Source organism: Carica papaya, chromosome 3, assembly GCF_054855325.1.
Source record: "Carica papaya isolate Zhongbai chromosome 3, ASM5485532v1, whole genome shotgun sequence".
In the NCBI taxonomy this organism is placed as follows: Eukaryota; Viridiplantae; Streptophyta; class Magnoliopsida; order Brassicales; family Caricaceae; genus Carica; species Carica papaya.
In genome coordinates this window covers 5559738-5587056 of record NC_142311.1, presented here as the reverse complement: position 1 = coordinate 5587056, position 27319 = coordinate 5559738, and the positions used below count along the sequence as shown (strand labels likewise).

At 35.3% G+C, this 27319-nt stretch overlaps 1 protein-coding gene across 7 annotated transcripts; it reads right to left on the bottom strand.

The window, feature by feature from the left end:
- Nucleotides 1-1712: 1712 nt before the first annotated feature.
- LOC110818355 (uncharacterized) lies at nucleotides 1713-26913 on the bottom strand. 7 transcript variants are annotated; one of them, XM_088215248.1, is made up of 15 exons: nucleotides 26731-26913; nucleotides 25762-25912; nucleotides 25171-25391; nucleotides 19210-19384; nucleotides 18358-18441; nucleotides 18030-18271; nucleotides 17722-17941; nucleotides 15382-15461; nucleotides 15204-15288; nucleotides 13034-13165; nucleotides 12824-12937; nucleotides 12679-12726; nucleotides 11734-11818; nucleotides 11014-11070; nucleotides 1713-2205 (listed from the first exon to the last, which is right to left on the bottom strand). In XM_088215248.1, the coding sequence occupies exons 3-15, from the start codon at nucleotides 25389-25391 to the stop codon at nucleotides 2105-2107; spliced, it is 1644 nt and encodes a 547-aa protein (XP_088071374.1). In that variant the 5' UTR covers nucleotides 25762-25912; nucleotides 26731-26913; the 3' UTR covers nucleotides 1713-2104. The 7 variants fall into 7 exon arrangements, with proteins under 7 accessions (XP_088071374.1, XP_088071373.1, XP_021902931.1 ...); XM_088215247.1 differs by having other exon boundaries at nucleotides 25171-25453; nucleotides 26731-26912; XM_022047239.2 differs by having other exon boundaries at nucleotides 25171-25453; nucleotides 25869-25912; nucleotides 26731-26912.
- Between the last annotated feature and the right edge of the window lie 406 nt (nucleotides 26914-27319).

The window sequence follows — 27319 nt, the reverse complement described above, 5'->3', positions numbered from 1 at the left end:
TGATATTTTTATTGAGTTAGTATAACTCACCTCTTCCCCGATTAACAATTTCAGATTAAGAAAATTAAGATATAGATTTTAATCAGCAGGAGGGTTGTGAATAGGTACCCTCCCAGATCCTACCAAGAGTTAATAGAGGTTAACCTTCCTACAACATTTATTAATTATTTTCATATTTTATTACGTATTTTTTATGAATTCATTGTGAAAGAGATATTTCTCTAATTTTATTGGACATTCTAAATGTTTATGTAAGAAATGCAAATTCAAACTCTATTATTTCGCTTCCACATGTAATTTATGACATTTATTTCATTTAAATTTTGAGTCTTTACAGTAATTCTTAAAATTTATATTTGAATAGTACCTTAATAAAAGTATTATACAACTTGAGTTATTCACTTTTAAGTGAGAGATCTTATATATTTATGAAATTCTAAATAAAAATAAAAATTAAATCTATTAATTATATAATTTATAAGAGTTCAGTTTGATTCTAATTAGTTACAAATAAATAAATAAATCTATAGCTATTATAAAATTTTGAATTAAAAATATAATTTAAATAATGCTTAAAAATATCATTTATTAAAATTTGTATAATCTAATAAAAAGATTATATAATATAATTTATTAGCTTTTATGATTAAATTGTAAAACAGGCAAACAAAGGCTGAGGCGGAAAATTATTGTTTGCTTGGTTTTACCATGAATCCAACTGGTGGGCCTATAACCCACAGATCTCTGAATTAAAACCTGACTCTGATACTGTAAGAACCATACTCCTGAGTTGGCTGTTGTTTCAATTAAACTGTAAAACTTATTCATATTCTCATCTACACCGTTGTAACAACTATACTTCGTCAACGAATATCAGAAACGAAAGTGTAATTATCCCAAATTTTTGGATGAGATCTAGATAGGCAATGACATCGATCTGTCATCACACGATGCTCTAAGTCAACAACATCACAGTGTGGTATATCTTGCCTGCCCTTGAGTTTGGAGATAAGCTTCTTGTACATTTAGTTCATGTTCTTGTTTTACCTGTTCTGTTATAAACCACATAATGAGCTAGAGTGTCCAATAAATAAAATTTGAAATCCATACCAAATTAATAGAAAATATTTACAACTAAATTCCCAGTACCGGGCATTATCCAACCTATCATTTTCCTCTCCTCTATCCCCCTGCCTATTGTCCATATCAAACTATACTAATGATGAATACCAATCTCTCCTTGCCTATTTTATAGCATTCACGTCAGCTTCTGCAAGTGGTGGAGAAGACGTTTGGTCTCCCGGAAGTCTCTCCCTCCTTCCTGATCTTCATTTTCTCGCGGTGGCACTCTTCTATTCATGTACCGGGAACTCTCCAATCTCAGTTCTCTCTCTCTCCCTCTCCTTCCTTCCACTGCTCAGTTCTCTCTCTCACATCTGAATTCAACAGATGCAATGTATCTACGGTTGAATAGGATGGATTTTGTACTGTTGGATCTAGGGATTAATTTCTGACCTTCAATCTAAGGGCTGATTTCTGAATTTTGAAATTTTCTTTCGTTTAACTCCTTAAGCCATTTTAAATTGAAGAAAGCCCATGAATTAACTAAAACTCTTACATAATACTCTCAAGTTTAAAAATTAAATTATACGGGATGTTACAAAAAATAACCAGCTGAATAAAAAGATAAACATCCGTAAAGAGAGAGAAAGAGAGAGGAAGAATATCACTTTTCCTTTTCAGCTTAAAGGGTATATCCTACCATCAAGCACAAACAATTAAGTCAATAATTACATGACCATGACAACAACTTTACACTAATTTCTTCCGGCTTGGCATAAAAATGGAAATTACACAATCAATTTCAAAGAATATTTACTTCCATCTATTATTTTACAGCGATCAAGATCCTAGCTGACCCCGACAGCCAATTAAATACCTCAAATCCACTTCTCTTCAAGGCCTTCGCCCCTAAAATTTTTACTCCCAGAGGCATGAAATGAAAGAGTCAGATATTCAGGAACGAATTCTACTCACCAACCTGCGAGACAACACAGCTTCCCTTTGGTTGATAATGTTAACGTTATGAGAAGAATGCTGTAGCTCATTGAGAATTGCTCTCTTTCTCAGGTACTTCAATTTGGGGAGGCAAGAGGTTTAAGAAGCTCCCTTGAACAGGTTGATTCACAACTGCTGATTCATCTTCTGTCAAATTAAACCAAACTAAATTAGAAAAAGTAACCACTATGACTTGATAAAACTCCGACATAACCTAAGCTATTTCCATAGGCATAGTTTGTTTCCATGAATCAGATTCTATATTACATCACAATCTAGGGAGTGTCTTTTCTTGGTATACAGAATATATAAGAGAGTTATGATCATCGTGAATGTGCAGCTATATCTACACTACCTGCTGACAAACTAAACCCAAATTTCCTTTGCAGCAGCCCCTACATACCCCAACTCTTCAATGAACCAAATGAAAAAGGAAACATATGGCACAATACAGTTTAAAATTGTATCACGCATGTATGAGCACTGTGTGAATTATAAAGCAAAAATGAGGCCAGTGATGGGAAGAGAGAGATAGAGAGGATAGAAGATATTTTATCATCCTTGGGATGAAATTGGAAATTGTTTTTAATGACAGAAAAAAAAAAGAAATACAATTAGACAGGGGAAATAGGAGAAGAAAGCCTTCTAAGTTGACAAGAAAAGAGGAAAAAGAAGAACACCTAAAAAATCATGACAACACTACATCCCAATCCCTCTATAAAATATAGCCAAAAAGACATTCTTAAAGAACCCATGAGCCTTTGCTCACAAAAAGGCAAAGAAAACCAATCTATTGCATTGAAAACATGGAGAAAGTAAGAAAACATAAAAAATCTAGCATTATGTTCCAACCAATGCACCCATAAACTAGCAAAGGAGCTCCTCTCCAGAATACTTTAACTTCCTTCTTTGCCCCAAACCCCATGCAAGAGTAGAGAGACAATAATAAAGGGCCAAAAATATCAAAAAGGTTGGACATAAGTCTCTTGACCGTCTAACAATGCAAAAAGAGGTGGCAATGGAAGTGGAACCCCCTGAAGCACATGATATACACACCCATAGAAAGAGTGCAATTGAATATGTTAACCTGCAAATGAGAATTTGCTTGAGTTTGTTTTAAGATTGCAGTCCAGATATAAACGTGAAGTTAGAGGGAGACTTGCCTTTCAAAAATGCACTAGTTAATGCCTCATGGCAACTAGAATAATGAATAAGATGGTTAAAGAAACTTGCTAGTGTATGCACTTGAACAATGAACCTCCAAACGAGAGTTTGCTTGAGTTTGGTTTAAGATAGCAGTCCAGACTAAACTTAAGAGGGAGACTTAGCCTTTCAAAAATGCATCAGTAAATGTCTCATGGCAACTAGAACAATGAATTAAGATGGTTAAAGAAACGTGCAAGTGTATACACTTGAAAAATCCAAGGTCCATATACTACTATTCCGGTTATGGAGAGACAGCATAAGACTCAAAGACATTAAGCAAATGGAGCTAATTATCACTCTTTTTTCTTGGGGCATAGTGATAGGTTATAGAGGTGTGGGGAAAGGCTAGCAAAATTGCTAGATATCTTTCCAGAAAAAATGTACGAATCATTACCCACTCTCAAACGATTAAGAGAAACTTTTTTTTAATATGAAGGAACAAGAGCAGATAATAGGTCATAAACTAGGGGATGGCTTTTGGGGCATTCTGTGAAGTCGTGATATTCCTAACGTTTGAATCCTAACCATTCATTTACAAGTCGTACTTACTCTTGATCACTTCGTGCCATAAAGAACAACATTTAAAAGGAAAATGTCGTTTAAGTACTTAACGGATAAAGAACACAATTAATTACAAAGGAGTATATTACTAACATACCCTATAGCCTACTTAACCAATTCTGTAACAGAATATACAACACTTCTCAAGACTTTTCCTCAAGCTAGTGAATAAATATTATCCGTTCCCAATTTGCCGATAATTGTCCAAAATCTAGGATTACTTAATCATTTGTTCAATATATCAGCAAGTTGCGAAGCAATAAGCATATATGGAGTGCATATCAATCCATTATCCAATTTTTCCTTGATGAAATATCTGCCTACTGCAATGTACTTAGTCTTGTTGGGCTGTACAAGATTGTGAGCAATACTAATTGCTGATTTATTATCGCAGCAGAATCTCATAGGTTCATCCCACTGAATCTCCTCCATGACACATAAGGAGTGCATATCAATCCACTATCCAATTTTTCCTTGATGAAATATCTGTCTACTGCAATGTATTTAGTCTTGTCATACTATACCAAATTGTGAATGATACTAACTGATGCTTTATTGTGGCAGTCGAGTCTCATGGGTTCATTCCACTGAATCTCCAAGCCTTCTAGAACCATCTTCAATCATATAAGCTCAGATATCCCTTGAGCCAGAACCTTAAACTCTAACTTAGTACTAGATCGGACTATTACATTCTGTTTCTTACTTCTCTAGATCACTAAATTACATCCAATGAAGGTACAATATCCAAGAGTGAATCTTCTGTTAACTAGTGATCCTGTATTAGTGTATGCTTTAAGAAGTAGCTCGTTGTTCTTTCAAATGTAATTCCCTTCCCCATATTAACCTTCAAGTTGTCGAGTATCCTATAGGCAACTCGCAGGTGTATTTCTTTCGACTTGTGCATGAACTAACTCAATACAATAACCATATGCAGTATCTAGACTAGTAGGTGACAAGTTTATCAATTTTCTCATTATTCTTTGGAACATTTCCTTCTCCACATCTAGGTCTTCTTCTACTAATCTTAGTTTATGATTGGGATCAATTGATGTACTAACAAACTCGCATGCTATCTTACCAGTTTCTTTCAAAAAGTTTGTCACATACTTTTATTGTGAAATGAATATTTTACATCTTAAATAGGTCAATTCTATCCAAAGATATATTTAATTTTTCCAATTTTCTAATCTTAAATTCTCTAACCAAATGTTGCCTAAAAACCTCCTTTTCTCCTTCATCCTTCGTTGTATCAATTATATCATCTACATATACCAGGAGGGTTATGATTCTCCTTGACTTAGAGTGCTTAATGAACAGGGTATGACCTTTTTTACTCTGTCTGTACCCAATGGCTAGCATCACTCTTATAAATCTCTCAAACCATGGCCAAAGGAATTGCTTTAGTCTGTAGGGCACATTTTTTAATTTGCACACATTTTTCGTTGACAAATTTGCAAAGAATATTAATTTAAATTTCTTCTTGTAATTCCCTATATAAAAAGATATTTTTTGTATCAAACTATTGTAATTGTCAATTGAAATTAGGAGCAAAAGATAATAGATATATATTGTATTCATTTTTGCAACAGATGCAAATGTTTCTTCATAGTCAATCTTGTAGATCAGAGCATATCCTTTAGCCATCAATCTCGCCTTATATCTTTAAATAGTTCTATTAACTTGTATTTGATGGTGACTAACCATTTGTGACCCACCAGTCTTTTCCTTTTAAGCAAGTCTACTACTTCTCATATCTAATGCTTTTTAAGTGTACGTATTTTAACATTCATAATATTTTTCTATTCTTCACTGTTTAAACCCTCAGATAATGTGTTGGGAATAAATACTGCATTCAGGTTCACAAGAACCTTATTGTGAGATGAGTACTTTTTAGAGAATACAAATTTTGAGATTGGATAGAGGCGATGCTTGTGCATTTCCTGCCCTCTTTTTAAGTGCAATATGTATGTCAATATCAGAAGAAATACTAATAGTACTCAACTTAGATTCTTGAACTTGCCTTGGATTGGATTCTAGGTTCTTCCATCTTGAATACAATTGGGAGAATTGCGAGTCTCATATTGGTTAAGGTTCAGGTTAAACTTTTCAAAGATATGGGGTCAGGTTAACTTTATGGACATTGGTTTTGTAGTGGTAGCTGTTGTAGACGATATAGTCTTCAATGGTAAGGGAATATCAAAAAATGATTGAACCTCCTTATTTTCTAGTGTATTAGTCTCTTCCTGAAGATAAAGTTATCAAAAAAAGATTTTGTCTTAACAAATGTGACATCAACATATCAAAAGGATTTTTTCGGTAGTGGAATTATAATATTTATATCTCTTTTGAGTAGACGAGCATCCCACAAAAACAAACCTAATCACTCTAAGGTCAAATTTTCCTCCTTGTGACTGATGTATGTGAATATAGACAACATACACCAAAACCAAGAGAATAAGGTTATTGGAGACTCGTACATCAAGAAAAAAGGAAGGAAGAACTTCCATAGAGTTATGAAAGTTTATCTACAATACTAACAGATAAGGCAGTACGTGGTATTCTAGATGTATCTAGGACGTATAACCTTTCCAAACCTCAACAAATCCAATCATTCTCTCTGAAGTCTAGTCTTAAAATTCACAGTGAGAAGGGGAAAAATTCACTTTTTTTTTAAATAAAAAGTTAAGTAGTATATATTTGCAAGGCACCAAAGTTCCGCCTATGTACAATTGTTTACATTCTAGTTAGGGTATCAATGACAAACCCAAAATCCTCATCTCTAACAATGTCACGCCCCATGAACATAGACCCAAAAATGTGGAACCACCTATCTCTTAATTTATACATCGAGTTTTCCTTCCCATCAAAGGCTTTAAGTTTTCTTTCTTTCCAAATAACCCATAACACTATTAGGGGAATTATACCCCAACGACCATTATCCTTTCCCATATCATCCCAAGCCCATAATTCCTCCCTAACCGTTCCAACCATTACCCACTTCACCCCAAGAAGACTATAAACCATACTCCACAGCTCATAAGTCACTGGGCACCAAAGAGTAAGTGATTGCATGATTCTGCCACATTTATGCATAAAGTGCAAAGAGAGTTTTATATTTTCTACTCCTGCTATTATAGTTAGTGAATCATTAACAATGACAATTTTCCTATTGTTGGGACATGGAAAAGATATTGAAAAATCCAGAGGTACTAGTAATATAATTGGTAGCACTTGAGTCCACAATCCATAATAATAAAAAAGGTTTCTTTGAGACATTTAAACCATGAGAGATATAAAAAATACTTGAATGTGCCAAGAGTCCAGTATCTTTGGGTCTTTTCAAGCACTTAAGTTGTGCCCTCAGTCATTCAATTTCGGCCTTCAAATTGTTGAGGTATGGAGTTTTTTTTTCTCCTTGTGGATGAGTTATACGTACCTTTCCTTGAGTTTTTTGGATATTATTCTTGTATCCTCACTCTATACTAGAGATATTAGGTGTAACACCCAACATTTTATTATTTTTATTTTTATTAATTATTATTATTTTTATATAAATATAATTATTATTTATATGATTTTAATTTAATTTGTTTAATTTTAATTTGATTTAATGAAAATAATAATAATAAAAAGGGTAAAAATTTGGGTTCTGGGGGTATTTTTGAAAGAAAAATAAAAAACTGGGGGGTCAAAACGCAATTTAGAAAAGTTTCACCACGTCAGCTGCCCGGTCAGTAGCCCCGACCAACCAGGACGCACCAGGTGGCAGAGGTGCTAACGCGGGAAGCCACATAGGGGGAGCCACGTGAGCGATCCGCGTACGCGCGATCGAACGGCTGAGATTCGTTCCCGCGTACATGAACGGCCCAGATTGCATCGCGCACGGATGACCCACATTGAATCGCACACGGACAACCCAAATTGAATCGCGATGAACGACCCATATTCACTCCCTATTTAATCGCGATCGGACGGTTCAGATTAAAAGCGATAGACGGTCTAGATCAAAAGCGAATGGATATAAATAACCTCATCCGCACTAAAACCCTAACCCTAGCCGCCAGGGCCCCACGCCGGAGAAGACAGCCCAACCGTTCGGGAGCCAACCGCCGCCACCCGCCGCCATATCGGAGCAATTTATGACCGTCAAACGAGGTAAAAATTTTTCCTTTTGCATGAAATTCAATTTTAAACCCACTCATAGCCAAATCGGAGTGAAAGAACCGGTTAATTGGCCGGAAAATACCGCCAGAGCTCGGCAGCGGCGCCGCCGCGGGGTGTTTAGAAAAATGCCTCCAATAAGGCCCTTCCCGATTCTCGTTCGATGTGATTTTTCCACCGTTGTGACCACCGTTTTCTTCTCTACAGGTTGATCGAAGCAAAACATCCAACTGCAACGTGAACCGAAGGAACCGCCGCATCGGAGAGCCCCACCGCCGGTGAGTTTCGATTTTCTGCGTTTTTTCGGCCTACCGAGGGCTCTAAGTGTGTTTTCTCGCAGGAACCGGTGCAAGTTCGGCTGAATTCGGCCGAAAACGACCGAAAACAGCCAACTCAAGGCGGATCGCTGTCGTGCCGAAATTGGCCGAGTAGGCCCTAGGTCTGATTTTTTGGTTATTTGGGACACTTGTAGGTATCGTAAGCGCGTTTTAGTTCCCGAAAAAAAATTCAGGGAACCCAGGGACCGTCTGTAGGCGTAGTAACCATCTAGTTTTCGACATCGAATCAAGTAAGGACCCTCAACCTATTTCTTATCATGGAATTGAAGTTTGAATAAATGATAATACTGTATTTTGTACTAATTAAATAGATATGCATAATTAATTACGATTGCTAATGGAGCCCGAACCGGACATTATTCTCTGTCGATTCCTATTTGATTTATTTTACAGTTTAGATGCCTTACTGTGACGGCGATATATTATGATGTCCTTACTGGCTTAGTGTAGCTCACCCCTTATTTAACCATTTCAGATCAGGAAGACCTGGTTCCCGAGCCCGATCCGCAAGAAGGCTACGAGTAAATGTTAGATACTTTATAGTTTCCTTTATTTTTTCATTTTTCGTATTTCTTTCAGAGAATTTATTTTGTGATGTTTGTTAGTACTTTTAAATTATCGTGTAAGAAATGTTAACTTTAACCTTTATTTCACTTCTGCACTTAAATTATTATATGGATTTCTTTTTAAATTTTCGGGGTCGTTAAATTAGGCTTCCCCTATAGCTTCTAATGCTCTTTTTTGTGTGTATAGGTTTCTTACAAAACGTACACCAAAAATTGTTCCTATTGTCCTACTAGAGGCTGAGTTGTCAGTGAGACTCAACTTTTTTGTCTACTAGTGTGATTTGGGGCTTTTGGAGATCAGGGCCGAATTATTATTGGAGCAGGTTTTTACCATGAGCACTCTCCTGCTTTCTTTTGCAGTAACAGCAGAAATAATCTTATTTAGCAATGAAAATTCGGACCCTAACGTGATGAAATTCTGGGCTGAGACCAGCTGAAAATTGGTAAGACGATCTTTGTCTAAAAACTACTGCAAGTAGGCTGCATCCATACTGCAGTTCATAGTAAGACAAAAATACTGGTTTAATTCCTCCCACCAATTTTTTAAAAAGTTAGAATAGTTAGTAATTAACCAACTAATAACCTATTTTCCTACTTTGTAAACCATGCGTTGACTGTCAAATCACATATCTGGGCAATATTTTTCACCTGAGAGTAGATCTCGTTGACAATGTCCTAAACTTCCTTTGCATTAGGGAGAAACATAACTGTATTGCTTATCTCTAGTAACATATAATTCCATAGCAAAGCCATTATTGTTGAGTTCTTTTCATCCCATGCATCAAACTTTGGATCTCTTGGTTTTGATCCGGTGCCTGGAAGGTGGTTGATTTTTCTTTTCCCTGTTAGGATGGTTTGAAGCACTTGAGACCAATTTAAATAGTTCTTACCATTAAAGCGATAACTTGCTTGGATTGACTTATATTCATCATTAATTTGTGCTAAATTTCTCATATGGGAATTTCTTCCAGTAGTTTGGGATGTTACCTTCGACATGTTTTAGGATTTTGAGGGCAATTAAGGACGAAGAAAGGAGTCATATGAAGGGAATTACCAGCTAGACAGAAGGCTATGCGGCTGGTGGCAGCATGCAAGGAGCAAGTGCTGCTAGTGGCAGCAAAAGGGCAGACCCGTGAATGGTGGCGTGGTAGGTGGTTGCAACTGTAGGGGGCAATGGCTGATGGCACGCGCTGCAGGAGCTGGCTGCGGCTGGCTACGCGTGATGTAGGTTTGGCCGTGTGGAGGAGACACGGTTTTGATGCTGGTGCCAACAATGAAGGCTGGTCTTGGTGCTGGTGACTGGTGGGTGGACTGTGGTGGCAGGCAATAAAGACCGACTCTTCAGGGTTTTGTGTCTTATTTCAACAACAAAGGCCAATTAGGATTTGTAAGGAAGGCCAAGGGTTTTCTTCCTAAAACTCTAATACCATGTGGAAGAATGAATGTATTTTATTGAGTATTAAGGCCGTATACATATTACAAATTAATTGAAGCAATACAAGGAAAACACAATTCATCACAAAGAAAGTGCATATTACTAATATACTCTTTTACCCACTTAACCCATACTCTAACATAATATACAATGCTTCTTAATACTAGCCAATATAATATGGCATGCATTAGATTCCAATACCAATTCCACTGTCTTTTTAGATAGATATTAGAGCTCCCATTTAACCAAATGATCTTTCAACACCACTCCTAACATCCTCCAACACTTTATTAGAAATGAGGTAAGTCAGGATTTCTATGGCCAAGGCCCTTTCATCAGTGGAAGTATCATTCAGCAATTATTGGATGAAAGTTGAAACAAGTCTACTTTGAAACAGTAACTTTTTTAGAAACTTAGAAAATCTGCAGTGGCCTAATATTGTATTAAGTCAAAAAGACTTGACAAAATATAGTAAAAAAACTTGGTATTGATTTACTGTTCAATTCATTAAACAAACAGATTTGGAGATGTGTGTTTAATGAAACTGATATAAGAGTAGTAGGAGACATTGTAGCTTTGATTAATCCAAATCACCTTATATACAATAAAAAGAAACAACTTAATGCTACTTTCCAACAGAGAAAAGATGTTCTCAACGGTAAGTACTAGGTGGAAAGAAAAACATTACCAAAAAGGGACTTGATAGAGGGCCTCTTGGGTTTCGTGCTTTTCTTCTTCAGCTCAGCTGTATATTTTGAGTGCATAAAAACACCAGTCACATACAAAGATAATTTTCAAGTTCAATAACATGAACAATGAATTTGTCTTTTAAGATATTGAGACTGTGTTTGGAGCAAATGAACTTCATTCATGGAATTTGATTAGAAGTCTCATCCAAAATGATAAAAACCGACATCCTAGAAAATTTAAGGGAAGTTGAAATATTACAAACTCCATCAGATTAATGGAATTTAGAGTTTAATGTTTCAATTCCAATTGAAATTTCCTATAAAATCAATTTTATCACCTTCTATTATAATTACCATCATCTTCTAGTTGAAGTAAATATAGATTTCAAATGAATTTAAGAAGAATAATCCATTTATTCTAAACATAGCTTTCGAAGTAAAATATGAATAGAAAAGATAAGAAAAAAATTTCTTGATTACTTACTAGAAAAGAAAACATGAAATTTACAGTTTCTAGATACATTAATAAATGCAAAAAACATTTCCATAGTAGACATTAAATACAATGAAAAACATAATTAACAAATTGAACCAAACAATGACAAATATGCAATTATCATCAGTCTGGAATAACGATAAAGGAAGTTGTGGATTGGAGACTATTGAGCCTGGAAACAAAAAGAAAAAGCCAAACATGTGTGTAGAAGATAGATGCATACTAATTCCTGGTAATTGATGATCATTCAAAATTTCGAAGTTCTTGTATGTATAACCCACAAAGTTTACATCCTTGGAAGAAAGCATCTGCACAAGAAGAAGACAGAAACATTTGTCAACACAGAGAGACTACTAAAATGGACGAAAGCTATCCAATGCTGTCAATTTAGAGATCCGCAGGACCTCTATTTTTGTTCCTTATTTTTGTTCTTCATCATGCTTTCTTTCTCTGTCTTTATTCTTGGACTTTTTCGTTGGTTCATAACCTGTATACTTATATACTTGGTCTTATTGGGCAGAAAAGAGAACATGTCCTGGCTTCATGAAATTTCTCATGAAACATTAATGGACATGAAGGACAGATAGAATGTATATTAAATGAATGGAGTTTCACCATTTTAGCCTTTAAATTATTAACCATGTTATAATTAGATCTCAACTTTTTCTTTTCTAACAACTTAATACTTCAACTTCGAAATTGTTTATCTGGCTATTTTTTAAACAACTGTGAAAATCTTGCTAGATAAACAAATTATTTCTGTTTGCCCATATTTTATTTTTATATAATTTGAGTGTAATAACAACTGGGATTGACCTTAATAGACTAAACAGAACAATTCATAAGAACAATTATAATAGGCATTAAGTAAAAAGAAGGTCATGCAATTACCTTTTTTTCATATTTTTTCTTTTAAATTCCTAAACTTAGTTCATATTAAATTGAAGTTTTATACTTCCAAAGTAATTTTTTGTATCACTCAAACAGAATTAAAAGAAAGTATGCTCTTTCTGCAAAAAATGTCATTAAAAATTTACATTTTGAAACAATTTTTTAAGTTACATGGACCAATTGTAGTAAAAAAGTTTTATGAACCAATTACAACATAGGTTCATATTTATGGGCTAAACTGTTAATTTGCCTTTAAAAAAACTGCACATGTTCTAACCTTTCTCCATGGACCTGATTTTGTTGAAGTCTGAATTTGATTGTCAGCCTACAAAGAATTAGAAGAACAGAATCAAGAAATAAGTGACAGAAATGCTATAGAGCAGTTAGTTATCATCTATACTATAATAGAAACATTAATCAACCTCTTCAAACTTTTCAAAGTTTTGAGTATCCAGTTCATCATTGACTTCAGGAATAAATGCAGCTTTCATTTGATATAATTTGTCCCACTCAATACCCTTGAACCACGGGTGAGCCTGATATTTAACAAGACCAACCAGTTAATTTGTCATTTTGAAATTCTACAATGAAAGTGAAACAATGAATTCAGAACAGAACACACCACACAACACCTTAATTTCATCTGCGCCTTTTGTTCCGAGCCTATGTTCAACATTGCATAAAAGTCTGCTGATGAGATCTTTTGCTTCCAGAGATAGCTTTGCCTCTTCTGGGAATTTCAAATGAGTTCTCCAATTTACTATCTGCATAGCAAAAAGCCAAGAACAAGGTTTAATCCTTAATAATACTGAAGTCAAGGTTGACGTTGGGAGAAATAAGCTCCCGAAAGAAAACGTTTAACATGGAGAGTGAAGTTCACAAAATTTTATAAACAACAAATCAAGTGGCATAGTAGGAAAAATTCGGGTTAATTTGCTTATTCAGAGATTTAAGGGTAAAAACTTTGACGTCATACTTAAGGTTTCTTAGACATCATATCTAAGAAGTCTTAAGCATCACACAACCAGAAAATATATAAACTCTCCAAATATTTTATTGAATAAGTGAAATTTATCTTAATGAAATTACAAAGATTATTATACTGTTTCTTGAGTAAATTTGCACTAAATAGTATTAAGCTAAGAAATAAAATATTCATAGAATTAGGAGACAATACGACTAATAGAACTATGAAAACTAAATACTAAAAAGAAAAAGCTTATGAAATTACTAAAACTAGAACAAAAGACTCCTAAATAATAGAATTTTATATTTAATAAACTTACAATTTTTAATATATTTAGTCAAGCTAGACTTAAACCATTCTTCATCATCCTCTCATGGTTGGCCTTGAGCCATTTTGCATCATTCTCTCATAGTTGGAAAAAGCTCGTTCACAAGTTCCAAATGACAAATGATGTAAAGTATTGATATTCGAGCTTCCCCTTGAAAAACTTAGCAGAGTTTGTACTTAATCATTCTCTCCAATACTAACATAACTAAAACACGCAATTATTTAGGAGTGTAAAATCTTAATGTAGGATAATATCTACTTATTGACTAATTTGCGCTTTGACTTCATCATTGAGTAGAACACCACTAGATAGTTATTGCATTAGCTTCCTTCTTCCATTCAACTACCATAAGGTAGTGAAAGATTCTGGATAACTTCAACATCTTTACACTTAGGAGTACATGGCAGTTTCTTGTTCCTGAGTTTTAGACATAAGCTTAGAAACCCTAGGCTTGAAACACTTAGGTCAAGACCAACTGAAGTACTTAGCTGTATCACCAAAGCCATTTTGAATTTTACATGGTGTCAACTGATCTTACAAAACTAAAAGTTTCTGCAAAATGTAGGTAGCCTAGCAAACAATCCCTCGTTTGAATGGTGTATCTCCAAACTTAGCTGTAGAACAATTTTGCAAGCCAGACAAGAGAACAGACAGTCAACCACAGCCTCCTCCTCCGATCTTGGATCAAAAGCCACCTGCACACCTGAGTCTTCCTGTTTGGTCTTCAACGAACATGGTTTTCCCAGAACTTCTTTATTCCCTTCCTCCACACTGAAATCAGATAGCCAAGAACATTTTCCACCAACCATCAATCATGCCCTTGAAAAGCAATGTCCTCCTTAAGCCTCTTTCATTCTTCTCTCTCATTTCTAAAAACTACACTCTCTTATTGTGTTTCAAACAAACGGAAAAACTCGAACTTCCTCTTGAAAGAACGAGACCCAGAATTGTGGCTCCTTAACCAGAAGAACTCACGAAGGTAAATAAAAAGCCACCTAACCTGTAAGCTAGACAAATAGAATGAAAAATGTTTCCTACCCGATTCTCGATAATCTTCAGAATACATCCAGTCTCATCTTCTAAAAATAATTCTTCTTTATCACCAAGAATTTCTTTGGTGGTAGGAAAATTTTAACAGAATCCAGTTAGAATCAAGGTCATGACTCATATTTCAAATTCTATCGAATTTGTGAAATTTATAACACATTGTCTGAGTTTCCTTGAAATTTCTTAAGACATCAATTTTTTCCTTTCATTTTGAATGACATTTTCATCTTCTACTAGTTGAAGTGTTGATTTCCAAATTAATTCCACATATGAAATTCATTTTCCAAACATAGCAAGTGCAAATACCTGCTGAAGAACATGCCAATTACTATCTTATAGTCAATAGACTCAATTGAAGAAATTATGAGAAGTACCAAATTACCTTCCTACATGGAGACAATGACTACATTATGGTCAATATTGACTCAATTAAAGAAAATTATGAGAAATTCCAAATTACCTTCCTACATGTAGACATAGGCTCATCTGAATAAAAGGGTGGATATCCCACAAGCATTTCATACATAATGGCGCCAAGAGACCACCTAGAGAGGCATCAACAAAATTTAATCTCTAGACATCCTTGCATAAGACAAAAATATGGAAAAGGGGGGGAAAGAGCATTTTACTGCACGCACCAATCACATTCCATCCCATACCCTTTCTTCAGCAAAACTTCTGGAGCAATATAATCAGGAGTTCCAACTGTGGAATAAGCCTGCAATGTTACTAATATTTGTTATTTTTAAGCAATATAAGACATTGTGAAATTCTAGTAACAACTTCTTAAGTGATTTTTCCAGGAAATAAATATTTTCACGTCTTTTAGGAATTTCTAATGCAAAACTTTAGAATATGCACTAAAGACAAAGCTCTTACTCTGCAAGAAAAATAATAAGGTATATTTGTCATCAGTCCCTAAATATCTTGATTTCTTTCAGAAAGTTCTAATCCTACAACATTAAAATCTGAACTGAAGAAAAATTTCCTTCTCTACAAGATAAATAGTAGGGTATATTAGATGGGAGTCCCTAAGTTTTAGGTCTAATTACAATTAAATCCACTATTTTGAAATCCTTATATTTTGAGTGAATACATCAATCCAGTCCTTGGATAAAACAGACAAATTTTAGCTAAGGATTTCTCCTTTGGAAAAATATCCCTACTTTCTACATGTTAAGTTAACCTCCAGGTCAGCTGTGCAACCACTTCAAAAGTCAAAGAAAAGTCAAACCAAACAAATGAAGCTTAATTTCAACATATAGTGAAAGCTTTTTAATAAGTAAAATGTTGGACAGCAAGGCGATCAATTTTACAGAAGACAAAGTGATGCTTGAAAATCATCAGCGGATGATTTAAACAAATTAAGGTTGCTGTAATATCGAAGGAGCATAGAGAAAACCCACGATAAAAAATGCATAAAATAAGCACCACAAAAATAACAAAATTAGGTGCTGAAGCAAGGAATCAACATAAGCAGCATCAATTTGAAAAAGCAATCAACTGAGTCTGAGGGTAATCAGACTGAAAAATACAGTCAAACAAATCACCCTGAATACCAAAGGAGCCAAGAAAGGTGCAGGAGAAGATTCAAAATCCTGCACCAAAATACCAAAAACAATGCAATAACCATCAAAATCACCAGAAGCTGCTAGAGCCATCGATATACCCTATGAACATAGAAGAGAGAGCGAAATCGAAGATAAACAACAGACACGAAAAAAAAAGTTGAGAAGTGATAAAAAGAAATGAAGATGAAGACAACATTTGAAGCAAAGTGTTGAGAAGTAATAGAGAGGTCAGGTTCAGTGGTTTTGGGTGATGAGAGAAAAAAAGATGCATTGAGGTGAGATGAAATCTGTGCATGTAGCTGGGTAAAGAAGATTGGAACAAGCAGGGGATGGGTAGCATTTTCAGTGAAGAAGATCAGGACAGGCAGAGAGGGGAAGAAATTGAGAGTGTTTCCGTTAAAAAAAAAAAAGGAAATTGCAAGAAATGAAAAAATAACTTGAGAGGGACCCAGCCAAAAAAAAATGTTGACATAGGGATAAAGTAGATGAAGACAAAGATAGAGAAAATAGAGAGGAAGTGCTTAGGAAGAAAATGAGAGGAAGGATGAAAGAAATGAAGGAGTCCAGAAGCAGACTGAGAATGGTGGAAGAGGAACAGCAGATTAAATGGGTGAAGAAGATGGGGGAAATGTAGAGAGTTTTGATTATGGAGCAGGGAAGAAAAAGACAAGGGCTGAAAAAACAAAGGGGAAGAAGAGGGGAAAAAGACGAGGATGCTGAAAATTAATATGTAGAGGGGAAAGAATGTGATCATAGTAAGTGGAGAAGGCTGAGGAGAGGTCTGACTGAAGGTGTTTGGACTCTGTAAAAAAAATGGATAATTTTTATGTTTACATAAAAGCGTAATTAAGTCTTCTCCATATTTCTTTAGCTATGGGATAACATCATAACCTCATCATTATAATTCTTTCAAAAAGATCATTGAGCAAGTTGTGATTAAACTCAGAATCTAGACTCTAACGTAATTTCCCCTATATAATACCATTATGTTAACAAATTGACTGTTGATCTTATTCCAGAAAAAAAAAAAAAGCAAAACAAAAGACAAATTGACTGTTGATCTATTATCTCAAAAAACAAACAAGTGCTACTTTATCATTTATAATCTTAACATGATCCACGTGATAAAAAATTTAGCACAGTAATAAAATCCCAAACTAGTCTGAGCCAAATATAGGTTAACAGGAAAGCACAATTATGGAGAAAAAAAATGAAGTTAGGCTCCTGGAGCTTGAACCTGCTTGAAACCAAGACTTAACTCTGATAATATGTTAAATAACTAATTAGGTGATAAATTATCTCAAAAGCATGAACCAATAGGAAAAGAATCGGAAGACTCAATTTTGTCATTTATACAACTACCAAAGAAATTTGAACCATGTTAGGCACATGATAGCAGGAACTTACAAGCATCCTCCTATTCCTCTGCCAATGCTGTAGTTGTTCTTGCTGCGTGCGTTTCGGCACCACAGGGCGCCCATCACTCTGAAGAGCCCCACTGAGATTGTTTCCAACAGAAAAATCCTTTTCCTGGAGATTACTGCAGTCTAACGGTTTACATAGTCCAAAATCTGATAACTTCATGTGACCATTTTTATCAAGCAGCAAGTTATCAGGCTTGATATCTCTAGAACATACAGAAAGTTCAAAATAATATTAACAAGTAGGCCATCCTAAAAAGCATACGAACGTTGAAAACAAAAATTCTAACTGACCTATGAATATAATTATGTCTATGGATAGACTCAATAGCAAGTACAGTTTCCCCAACATAAAACCTGGCCTCATCTTCTGTCAGCGTATCCTTCCGCATTAGTAAGGTCATCATATCTCCACCAGGTAGATACTCCATAATAAGGTAAAGATACTCCTCATCCTGGAAAGAACAATATAGTTTGACAATGCAATTGCTATCAACCTCTGCAAGTAGATTCCTCTCAGCTTTCACATGTTCTACCTGAACATCAAAATTCAAACAGGCAATAAGGGCAAAGAACAACAGACCGCAATAATTTGGTCTTGCAGTCTCATTAATTTTTATACCTGGCCTCTTCGAAGCATCTCTGATTTCTTAAGCTTCTTCATAGCATATACATGGCCAGTTGCTTTCTCCCTACAGACTCTAACCTGGCAAGGAGGAAAGGAAAATTATATCATCAGATTACAGAACAACAAATTTGTTTATTATTGAGATCCAAAATAATAACTCAAAGATGTTCTAAGCATCTCTAGTAAACAATTCTGTTTCAGGACCTCAGGCACTGCCAACTCGGAAGACCAGACTCTGGCAAAAAGCTAGGTGCTCAGTTTCTTAAAGAAAAAGAGGAAAAATGAATGAAATATAATATATTTACAGATAGAAAGATACAATTAGAAAAGGAGCAAAAGAATATTAACAAAGTAAACAAACAAAATTATTTTTAGGATTCAGACATGCACACCAGGCAGAAACTATGCCAAAGCCCAGGGATACGATCAAAAGAAAATTTTATGCATTGTTTCATCTAAAAGTGCTTCGCTGAGAAAAAATTGTGATACAACATAAAACTCGAATATAAATCAATCTGAAGCCTAACAGTTTATGAGAACATAAAACATGGACCTTTTTATGTTGTGGCTTCACCTCCTACATAACTTTCCCTCTAACAGAGAAAGAAAGGGACGAACAAATAAATTTCTTCTCACAGAGTTTCTCTATCTAGCATGTGTATCAAAAAGACCACAAAGTACGCATTCTACAAGCCATAAACAGTTAAATATTTCACTTAAACAGCTTTATCCATATGCACTAAGAGAAACAAGTGATATGTACATGCAAACATATACACAAAATAAAATGTAAGGAAAAAAAAAATGTCAAAATAGGAAAATTCATATAGAGCAAAAATGCATTACCTCTCCAAATGCACCCTTTCCTATCATTGTTAATGGCTCAAAATCATCAGCACCCATTTTATGCCTCTGAAGACGCATGTATTCTGTTTCCTTCTTCTCCAAACGCTTCAGTAAGTTGCTTTGTTCTTCCTCAGAGACCTCAGCATCAGCCAACTTTTTTTCCAGCATATTGCGTCTGCATAAAATCATGATTACCAAAATAGTGATCACATTGGTCATGTTGATTTATCTTGCAAGGTTACTGAGCAGGTGCTTTCAGTTTTGTTTTGGATAGGAAAAAGAAGAATTTAATAAGAATAAGAAAAAGAATTAGAAAATGAGGATAAGGTATCCAATACAAAAATAAACAAAAAAGAAAGAAAGAAAATAAAAGAGGAGAAATTGAATGATTTTAAGATAAGACAGCCTCCCGATTCCTTTGTAAATAATGAAGAAAATTTTCTAAAATGTCCACATAAATAATCTGCATATTACTAGCAGGACTATTTGCTACAAGCTGCCACGAAATTGTCTTACGGCAATCCCCCCTAAAACATCACATTCAATGTGGGGGGACAAGAGGCTCTTGAAACTTCAACCCTATTGTCTAGTGTCCTTAGTTGCTAAAGGACCTAAGAAATTGCTTCCTAAATTCTTGGCCCTTTCCCATTCCAGTCAAAATTGGAGAAGTAAGACACAAATTCGATTTGCCTGTGGAAGCTCACATTTACTAGGCCGTTCATGTGTCTTGTTTAAAAAAATTCCGTGGGGCTAAATAGTTCATTCGAGCAAGATTCTTGATGTTTGTCAAGCAATCCTAGACCAGTTCTAGGCATGCAAATATGAGCTTATGGTGCACGAGGGAGGACTTTCTCCTAAGATACCCCATGTTAAAATGCCTCCAAACAGATACATCAATATCTATATTTTTGTATTTGAGGACAAGCCCTTTTGAAGAAGATGACTAATGCTACGCCCAGGAATTATAAACCTGACCGGTTAACTGATCCGGTGTATGGCGTACTGCCGCAAAGACATCATCATGAAAGTACCCATGCAAGACTAAAACTTAAATTAAAAGCAATGGAGAAAGAAAATAAGCAGAATTTTAACGTAGTTCGGCGATGTACCAACTCCGTGAGCCACCTATGAAATTTTTCATTATTGAATAACCGCCTCTGCCAAGTGGGGTTTTTCCTACTTGTAGTGGAAGAAGAAAATCCAATTTAACAAGAATCTCTCCATGATAGAAAACCGCCCAATACCGAAAATGGTGTACTCTATTGTGGGAGAAACCACACCCCTTCACCAAGACATATTTGTGGTAGTGAATTCTCCCAATATGAGCTGCAACTCAAATTCTTACCTTGGCAATACTTAGAGAAATATTTATCGCCATTTGGAAAAAAATAAAACAAAGAGACCAAACCTCCACCTTTGAGCCCTATCTCAAAAACTATTCTAGTAACAAACAACATGAAGCAAGTCTGAACAATGTTTAACTTCGAAGCCTCCACAAACATACAATGTTTAAGTTCCAAGCCTCCACAAACATCCAGCCCCCAAATTTGTTAGCATATCAGTGTATTATCCTCCATATCCACTTTCAACAGTGAAATAGCACTGAACAATTTCAATTCTTCAATTTTATGAAACCTCACTTATATATGCTTAGCATGAGCATAATAGACCTGACTTTTTGGCAAATATATAGGATTTTGACTATCATTATATAGTCCAAGCATTTGCTCCATCAATGCCATTGCATAAATCAACGCTTTCAACCATAAAGCCTCTTTTTCAACCTTTATTATTGCCATGGATTTACTTCAATTGTTGACATAGTGATAACACTTTGCAATGTCAACCTCCAGCTTATCGGAGCGATCCTAACATAAACATATATCCTGTGATAGATTCTTTTATTATCGAAATTTCCAGCATAATCTATATATACATATCTCATAGCAAATCAATATAAGTGGTGCAAAACAATAAGATAATCAAGATGTCCCCACAAATACTGAAGAACCCGTTTGATGGCTTCCCAATATTCCTTACCTGGATTAGCCATGAACTTGCTAACCATACTAACTACTTAAGCCAAGTCTGGCCTAGTATACACGATTGCTTACACCAAACGACGAACCACACTAGCACCACAAACCTTTGACATCAATTTGCCGTCATCATTTGTCTGTGGACACTGTAAATCTGATCACTGATTTGTTGATGGGGTAGAAAGTGGTACCACATTGTCCATGTCAAACCTCTCCAACACTAACAGCCTCTCTATATGCCTTCTCTTTGAAACCCAAAGCTTCTTCTTCTTCCTGTCTCTATAGATTTCCATTCCCAAAAACCTTCTTTGCAATTCCAGGGCCTTGTATATCAAATTCTTTGCTCAGTAGAGACTTAAAGCAGTGTACATCACTTCTGTGCTTAGAAGCAATCAACACTACTGAATAGAATAGTATTAGCACTGGCATTATGGGTGTTTGGGAACATTGATAACGTTGTTCGGTTATAGGAATTGGAATAAAATAAAGGGTTTGCCTGGGTAAAGGAATAAGGACTGAAGCGTACTTGAGGTATTCTAGTTGAGAAGTTGTTAGAAAATTTGTCACAAAGGAGGTTGTCTAATAATCGCAAAGTCTGGGTGGTGTCTGTCTGTTTTATGAAACCTCAAAGGGTTTTCTGCAATCTGCCCAATTTTTTATGACATCAAATATTAAGAATATGAAACTAAATTGAACCACAAAAACATACTTAGATGGTGTTTTATATGCTTATTATACACAAATAGACATGCATAAAGAATAAAAACACACTCAATATGGGGCACCAATTGCTTGTCCGGTGCTAATACATGAGTTTAACTTTGACAATGGTTAACCCATTTCAAGTCAAATGTAAGGCCTCAACTGTATGGCTCCAAACAAAACAATCTAGAGTTATTAACTACCGATTTTCATTGCTTAGTTTTTACTTGCAGAACTGAAATCATTATGTAAATCTAAGTAAATCAATCAGCAGAAATCCCCATAAGGTATACCTATTGAAAAAAAAATTGTATTGCAGATTGATCTCCTTCACATAACAATACTCCTCTAAATTTCACAGCTATAAGAGCTGAGAATATCTATAGATCAACATTGTAATCTGACTTCCTTAATAAGGTTTAGGTGCCAGTGAAAATCCTTTCCTTTGTATGCCTATCTCATCCCAGTTAATAAGCTACAAGATAAGCGCTTTCCCCTTTCCAGTCCATCCCAAATTATCTGCATACACATATCTAGAATCCACTCCAGGTAGAAAACGTTCAAGAATGATTTAAATTGACAGAGCATTGATCACAAGGCAATTGACCACAGCTGCAGGCACATGTGCCCTTCTTGACTTCTTTAACTTCATTCAACAGTATCAAAATAGTTCATCCCATTAGTAATAACTAGTACAAAGTCTCAAGCCAAACATCCACCCTAATCTACTAAAGCGAAAAGCCAAACATGGATTAATCAAACACATCCATACTGATTTTAAATATTCCTGATCTGTTCCGGTGATGATTGCAGTCTAATGCTGACACCTTTATCATCCCTGAGTCGACAAACTTCTTTCTCTTAATAATAACTTTTTCAAAGTAAAAATGGTATTATGTTTACAAGCACTAAAGGGATGCAAACTCATATACAAAATAATTACAATTCAATCAAAATATCAATGAAGTCCCCTAGGCCCTCACATGAATAACGAGGATGACCCTTAACCAAAAAACCTAGGGTCTAGAACCTAGAATCTTTAAGACTATCAGAACTTGCCCTTGTACCCTTGAACATTCTCTTGTTCCTTTCCTTCCACAAAATCCAAAAGTAGCTAACGGGATAGACCACAACCTATACATAGAAGGACACTACAAAATGATACTGTCACGCGATTCTGCATCTCTATACACAAATAGCATCCGTTAACCAAAACATTATCCCCCCTTATCAAAATATCTACGGTTAGGCTTCCCACGAAAAAAAAAAAGCCATGCTTGGCTAGGCTTTGACTTTCCAAATCAGCTCACAAAGGATTTGCTCACAAGTAGAAAGATTTTTGCAGAGAAGGTCCTTTTTGAGTTTAAGCCCCAAATCGGTTCATCCATGTCCTTCTTAAGAACTTTCTTACATACCAATTTGAGAAGCAATATGTACTCACTAAACTCCCAATCATTAAGATTCCCTACCAAGTGGATTAGCCATGTACCATTCTCTGATAAGCCTTGGAAAGAATCCCTAAATGAAGCCTCTTTGCCATAAATCATTGAGAATTGATTCTTAAGCAATCCTCCATCCAACCATCTGTCTTGCCAACAGCTAACTCTCTTCCCTGATCCCACCTTCCATTCAATGCATTTTTTATACTCATCCCTTCTCATAAAAATTCCTTTCCACATCCCAACCCCATAAGGATTGTTTGGCATTCTCATGAACCAATCCCTGTCTTCCATGCCAAATTTAGCCTCAATTACTCTCCTCCAAAAACTACACTCTCCTTCATAAATCTCTATAACCATTTTTCCTTGTAGGGCTTTACTAAAAACAACTAAGAATCTCAACCCCAATTCCCCAAATTGAAACGATTGCTTCACCGTTTCCCAAGCTACAAGTTGGTATATCCTCTTCCCATCAATTTCTCCCCAAAAGGAACTTACATTGAACGGACTCCAGTTTCTTTGTCACGCTAACAGGAATTGTCAACATGGACATATGGTATATAGGAATACTAGCTGGCTCTTGGTAAGAGTCAACCTACGCTCTCTGGAAAGCAAATTCATCATCCACTCAGACAGTCTAGATTCAAACCTTGCTACAGCTAGATCCCAAGTAGAGACAAACATATGTATGCTTCACACCCAAAGGCAATTCCAGGTACTTCACAGGGAGATTAACAATTTTACCTCCCAGGATATTAGCCAGACTACATGATCTCAAGTTGTTCCCCAGATGAACCAGTTTCGAGTTTGTGAGATTAATTCTGAAACCCAACGCAGCCTAAAAACTAAAGAGCACACATCTAATATTAAGAAGAGCTCCTGGATCCGGCTCACATAACAAAAGTGTGTCATCTTCAAAGAATCACCTACCCAGCCCTCTCACCCTCTCTGACTTTGAATCCTTTGAATAGATCCTGGTCCCTAGCTCTAGTCAGCATTCAGTTTAAGGCCTCCGTATCCACTACAAAGAGAAAAGAGGATCGAGGGTCCCCTTGTCTTTTGGCCCGTGGAACCCTAAAAAGAGGGAAGTGTTTTTATTATCTATCAAGGTCGAGGATTAAATAAAATAATGTTTACTAACTAGAGTGGTAATTGATAGGGGTCCTTATAAATAAGATAATGTTTTCAGTTTTCAGAAAACTTTTCCAAATAAAGTAACTGATTTTAATTCCCTAGCTTATGAGGTTAAAGCAAACTTAAAAACAAGTCCTCTCATAGTAGAAGATTCTATCAAATTTTCAAGTGGCACATTGCAGCTATATGTAATGATAGAGCAACAACTACAGAGATCTAACAACACTCTAAGGGATAACGAGAACCATCAGATCCTTGACAACCTTCATACACAATATTTCTCATATACCAACAGTTCGGTGATTGGAGAATCTATTATACAGGATATAAAAAAGTAAAGACTTGCTTCTATAAATGTCAACGATAAACTAATAATGTTTTGTAATGTGAAATCAATAGAACCAATGGTTTTCTGCAAAATGACCACAAGAATAACTAAATACTTTCTACTCATTGGTCACATCTTCATACTACTTATATTGCTGCTATATGAGAATAAAGTTGTTTAAGACTATTTCAAAAAAATAATAATAATAAAGTTGTTTAAGACTTAGTGGTAGTGGATACATGTAGAACACAAAAATATCATAATATAACCACTAGATATTTTGAGCAAGCAACTTGAGAAATGGATATAGTAGTCATACCGCTCTTTCCTTTCTTGGAGATTTTTCATTTGCTTCTTGTAATGATCTTCAATGTATTGTTTTGCAGCTGCAACCTTCTGCTTGGTCACTGTTGATGGTGTTTCTTCACTTGTTTGTGTTTTGGGCCCCTCCTTCCCACTGCCCATAGTTTCCTTCTTATTTGAAGACTTTAACTTATCTTTTGGTTTCAACTTGTTGAACCAAGATCTCACAGCCTCCATCTGTTAGCAATTTTATTTCGTAATAACCGCACCTTCTGAACAAGCACTATTCAGTGCACATTCTATATTTAAAAAAATATATATTTATCAATTTCTCATTTTGCGAATAACATTCATGTATACCATCATGTACTGTAAATTATTAAAAAAAAAAAAACCCAACATATTCTAAAGCTACAACCAGACAAGAGATATTACCAACTTAAACTTTTTTTGGAATACTATGTTACCGACTTAAACTGATTTATATAACATTCTAAATACACATCTGATATTTACAGTCTATGCATGAAATAAAATGACAGAATGAGATGTTATACATTATTTGAAAGCAGATAAAAAAAAAGAGAACCGAAAAAATTCTGGATACCCTTTGCAATAAACTATGGTCATTGAATGAGGCGATAGTAAAATTCTCGAGTTAGTGATAGAGCACAGGTCTGACTCATGAGAACAAAACTGGATGATGAAACTAACCTAATAAGATTTTTGGTGAGAAACATTTCTTAGGTTTTCTCCAGCTGCATGCGGAACTGTATGTCAGAGAGCAGCAACTTCAACATTATTAACGTCTTACTAACAGTTTTTAATTAACAGTAGGATCTTAACAAATACAGCTTGCAAATTCTACACGATTATTCCTAGTTTCTATATTCTCCAACCGTACTGCAAACAGCACCTGAAATTTTTTTCGCTGAAAACAAGTAAGAAATTCATTTACATCCCTTTCTCTCCATTTTCTGGCCAACCAAAAACTGGAGAGAACTCAATGCAACTAAAGCTTACTAAACAAATAAGAATGTGGTGCTCAACTGATTCAAAGCAATACAGTACAAGAAAACAATGATCTGCAACAGCCTAAAGCGACTTATTGGTGAGAGACTCACCAATTCAAAGACTATTCCATCAAAGATTCAATACTCAATAACTCAACCTCAATTAAAGAGCATAACCAATTGCAGCTCGAGTAAGGGAGGACTCAGCAAAATAATCAGTTCAGAGCAATTCAAACACAAATACGGATCCAAAAACACGAAATTTTACAATAAAGATGCAATTCAGACCAACACAAAAAATTCATCACCTTTTTCCAACATTTTCTCGCCAACCAAAAAGGAGATACAAACAAACGCCAATCTTAACAGCAAAACAAGTAGCAACAAAAAGCACGCAACAGCAAAAGTTTTAGAAAACAAACAAACAAATAACAAAATGACACTCGCCAAACCAGACTAACAAAAATAACTTCATAAAACCCTAAATTAGGATAATTAAACACATGTTAACCAAAGCCGATATTTCTAGAGAGTTGAATTAAAGAGGTTTAGAGAAAGAGTACCTTGAGAATTGTAGAATGAGTAAACCCTAGAGAGAGACCGCGATTCTCGGTGAAGAAGAAACTGAGGAGAATAACAAGAAGAGAAAGTTGTCTTCATGAATTTGATACCCCATACGGTTTGGTTTCCCTTTCACTTTTTTTTCTACTGTCTTTCTTTTGGTGTTGGTTGAAAAGTCGAAGCTTTTGCCTTTTATATATGCCAAGTATATCTCACTCTTCTCACTTCCCGCAGTTGAGCAGTTGCTTCTTTTTTATTATATTTTTTTTAATTATTTGGGATCCGGTCCAGAAATGGATTTGGAATTCTCGCGACATTTTACTATTTTCTCTATCTCGTGACAAGAGCGGTGTCAGCCCAGAGTTGAGTGTGAATTGCTTATAATTAAAAGGAGTAATTAGGTGAAGCTAATCAGAGGTTTTGTATATTATTAATTTAAATTGAAGTAAACTACGCCGTTTTGGACGCCACCTAAAAAATTCAATGGACGCCACCTAAAAAGACAAAATTGTTTTTATTGGTTCTCAAATATTTTCTTTTCTTTGTCTCTCTGTGATTAGAGGTATTGAAACAAAATAACGATAAATTGAC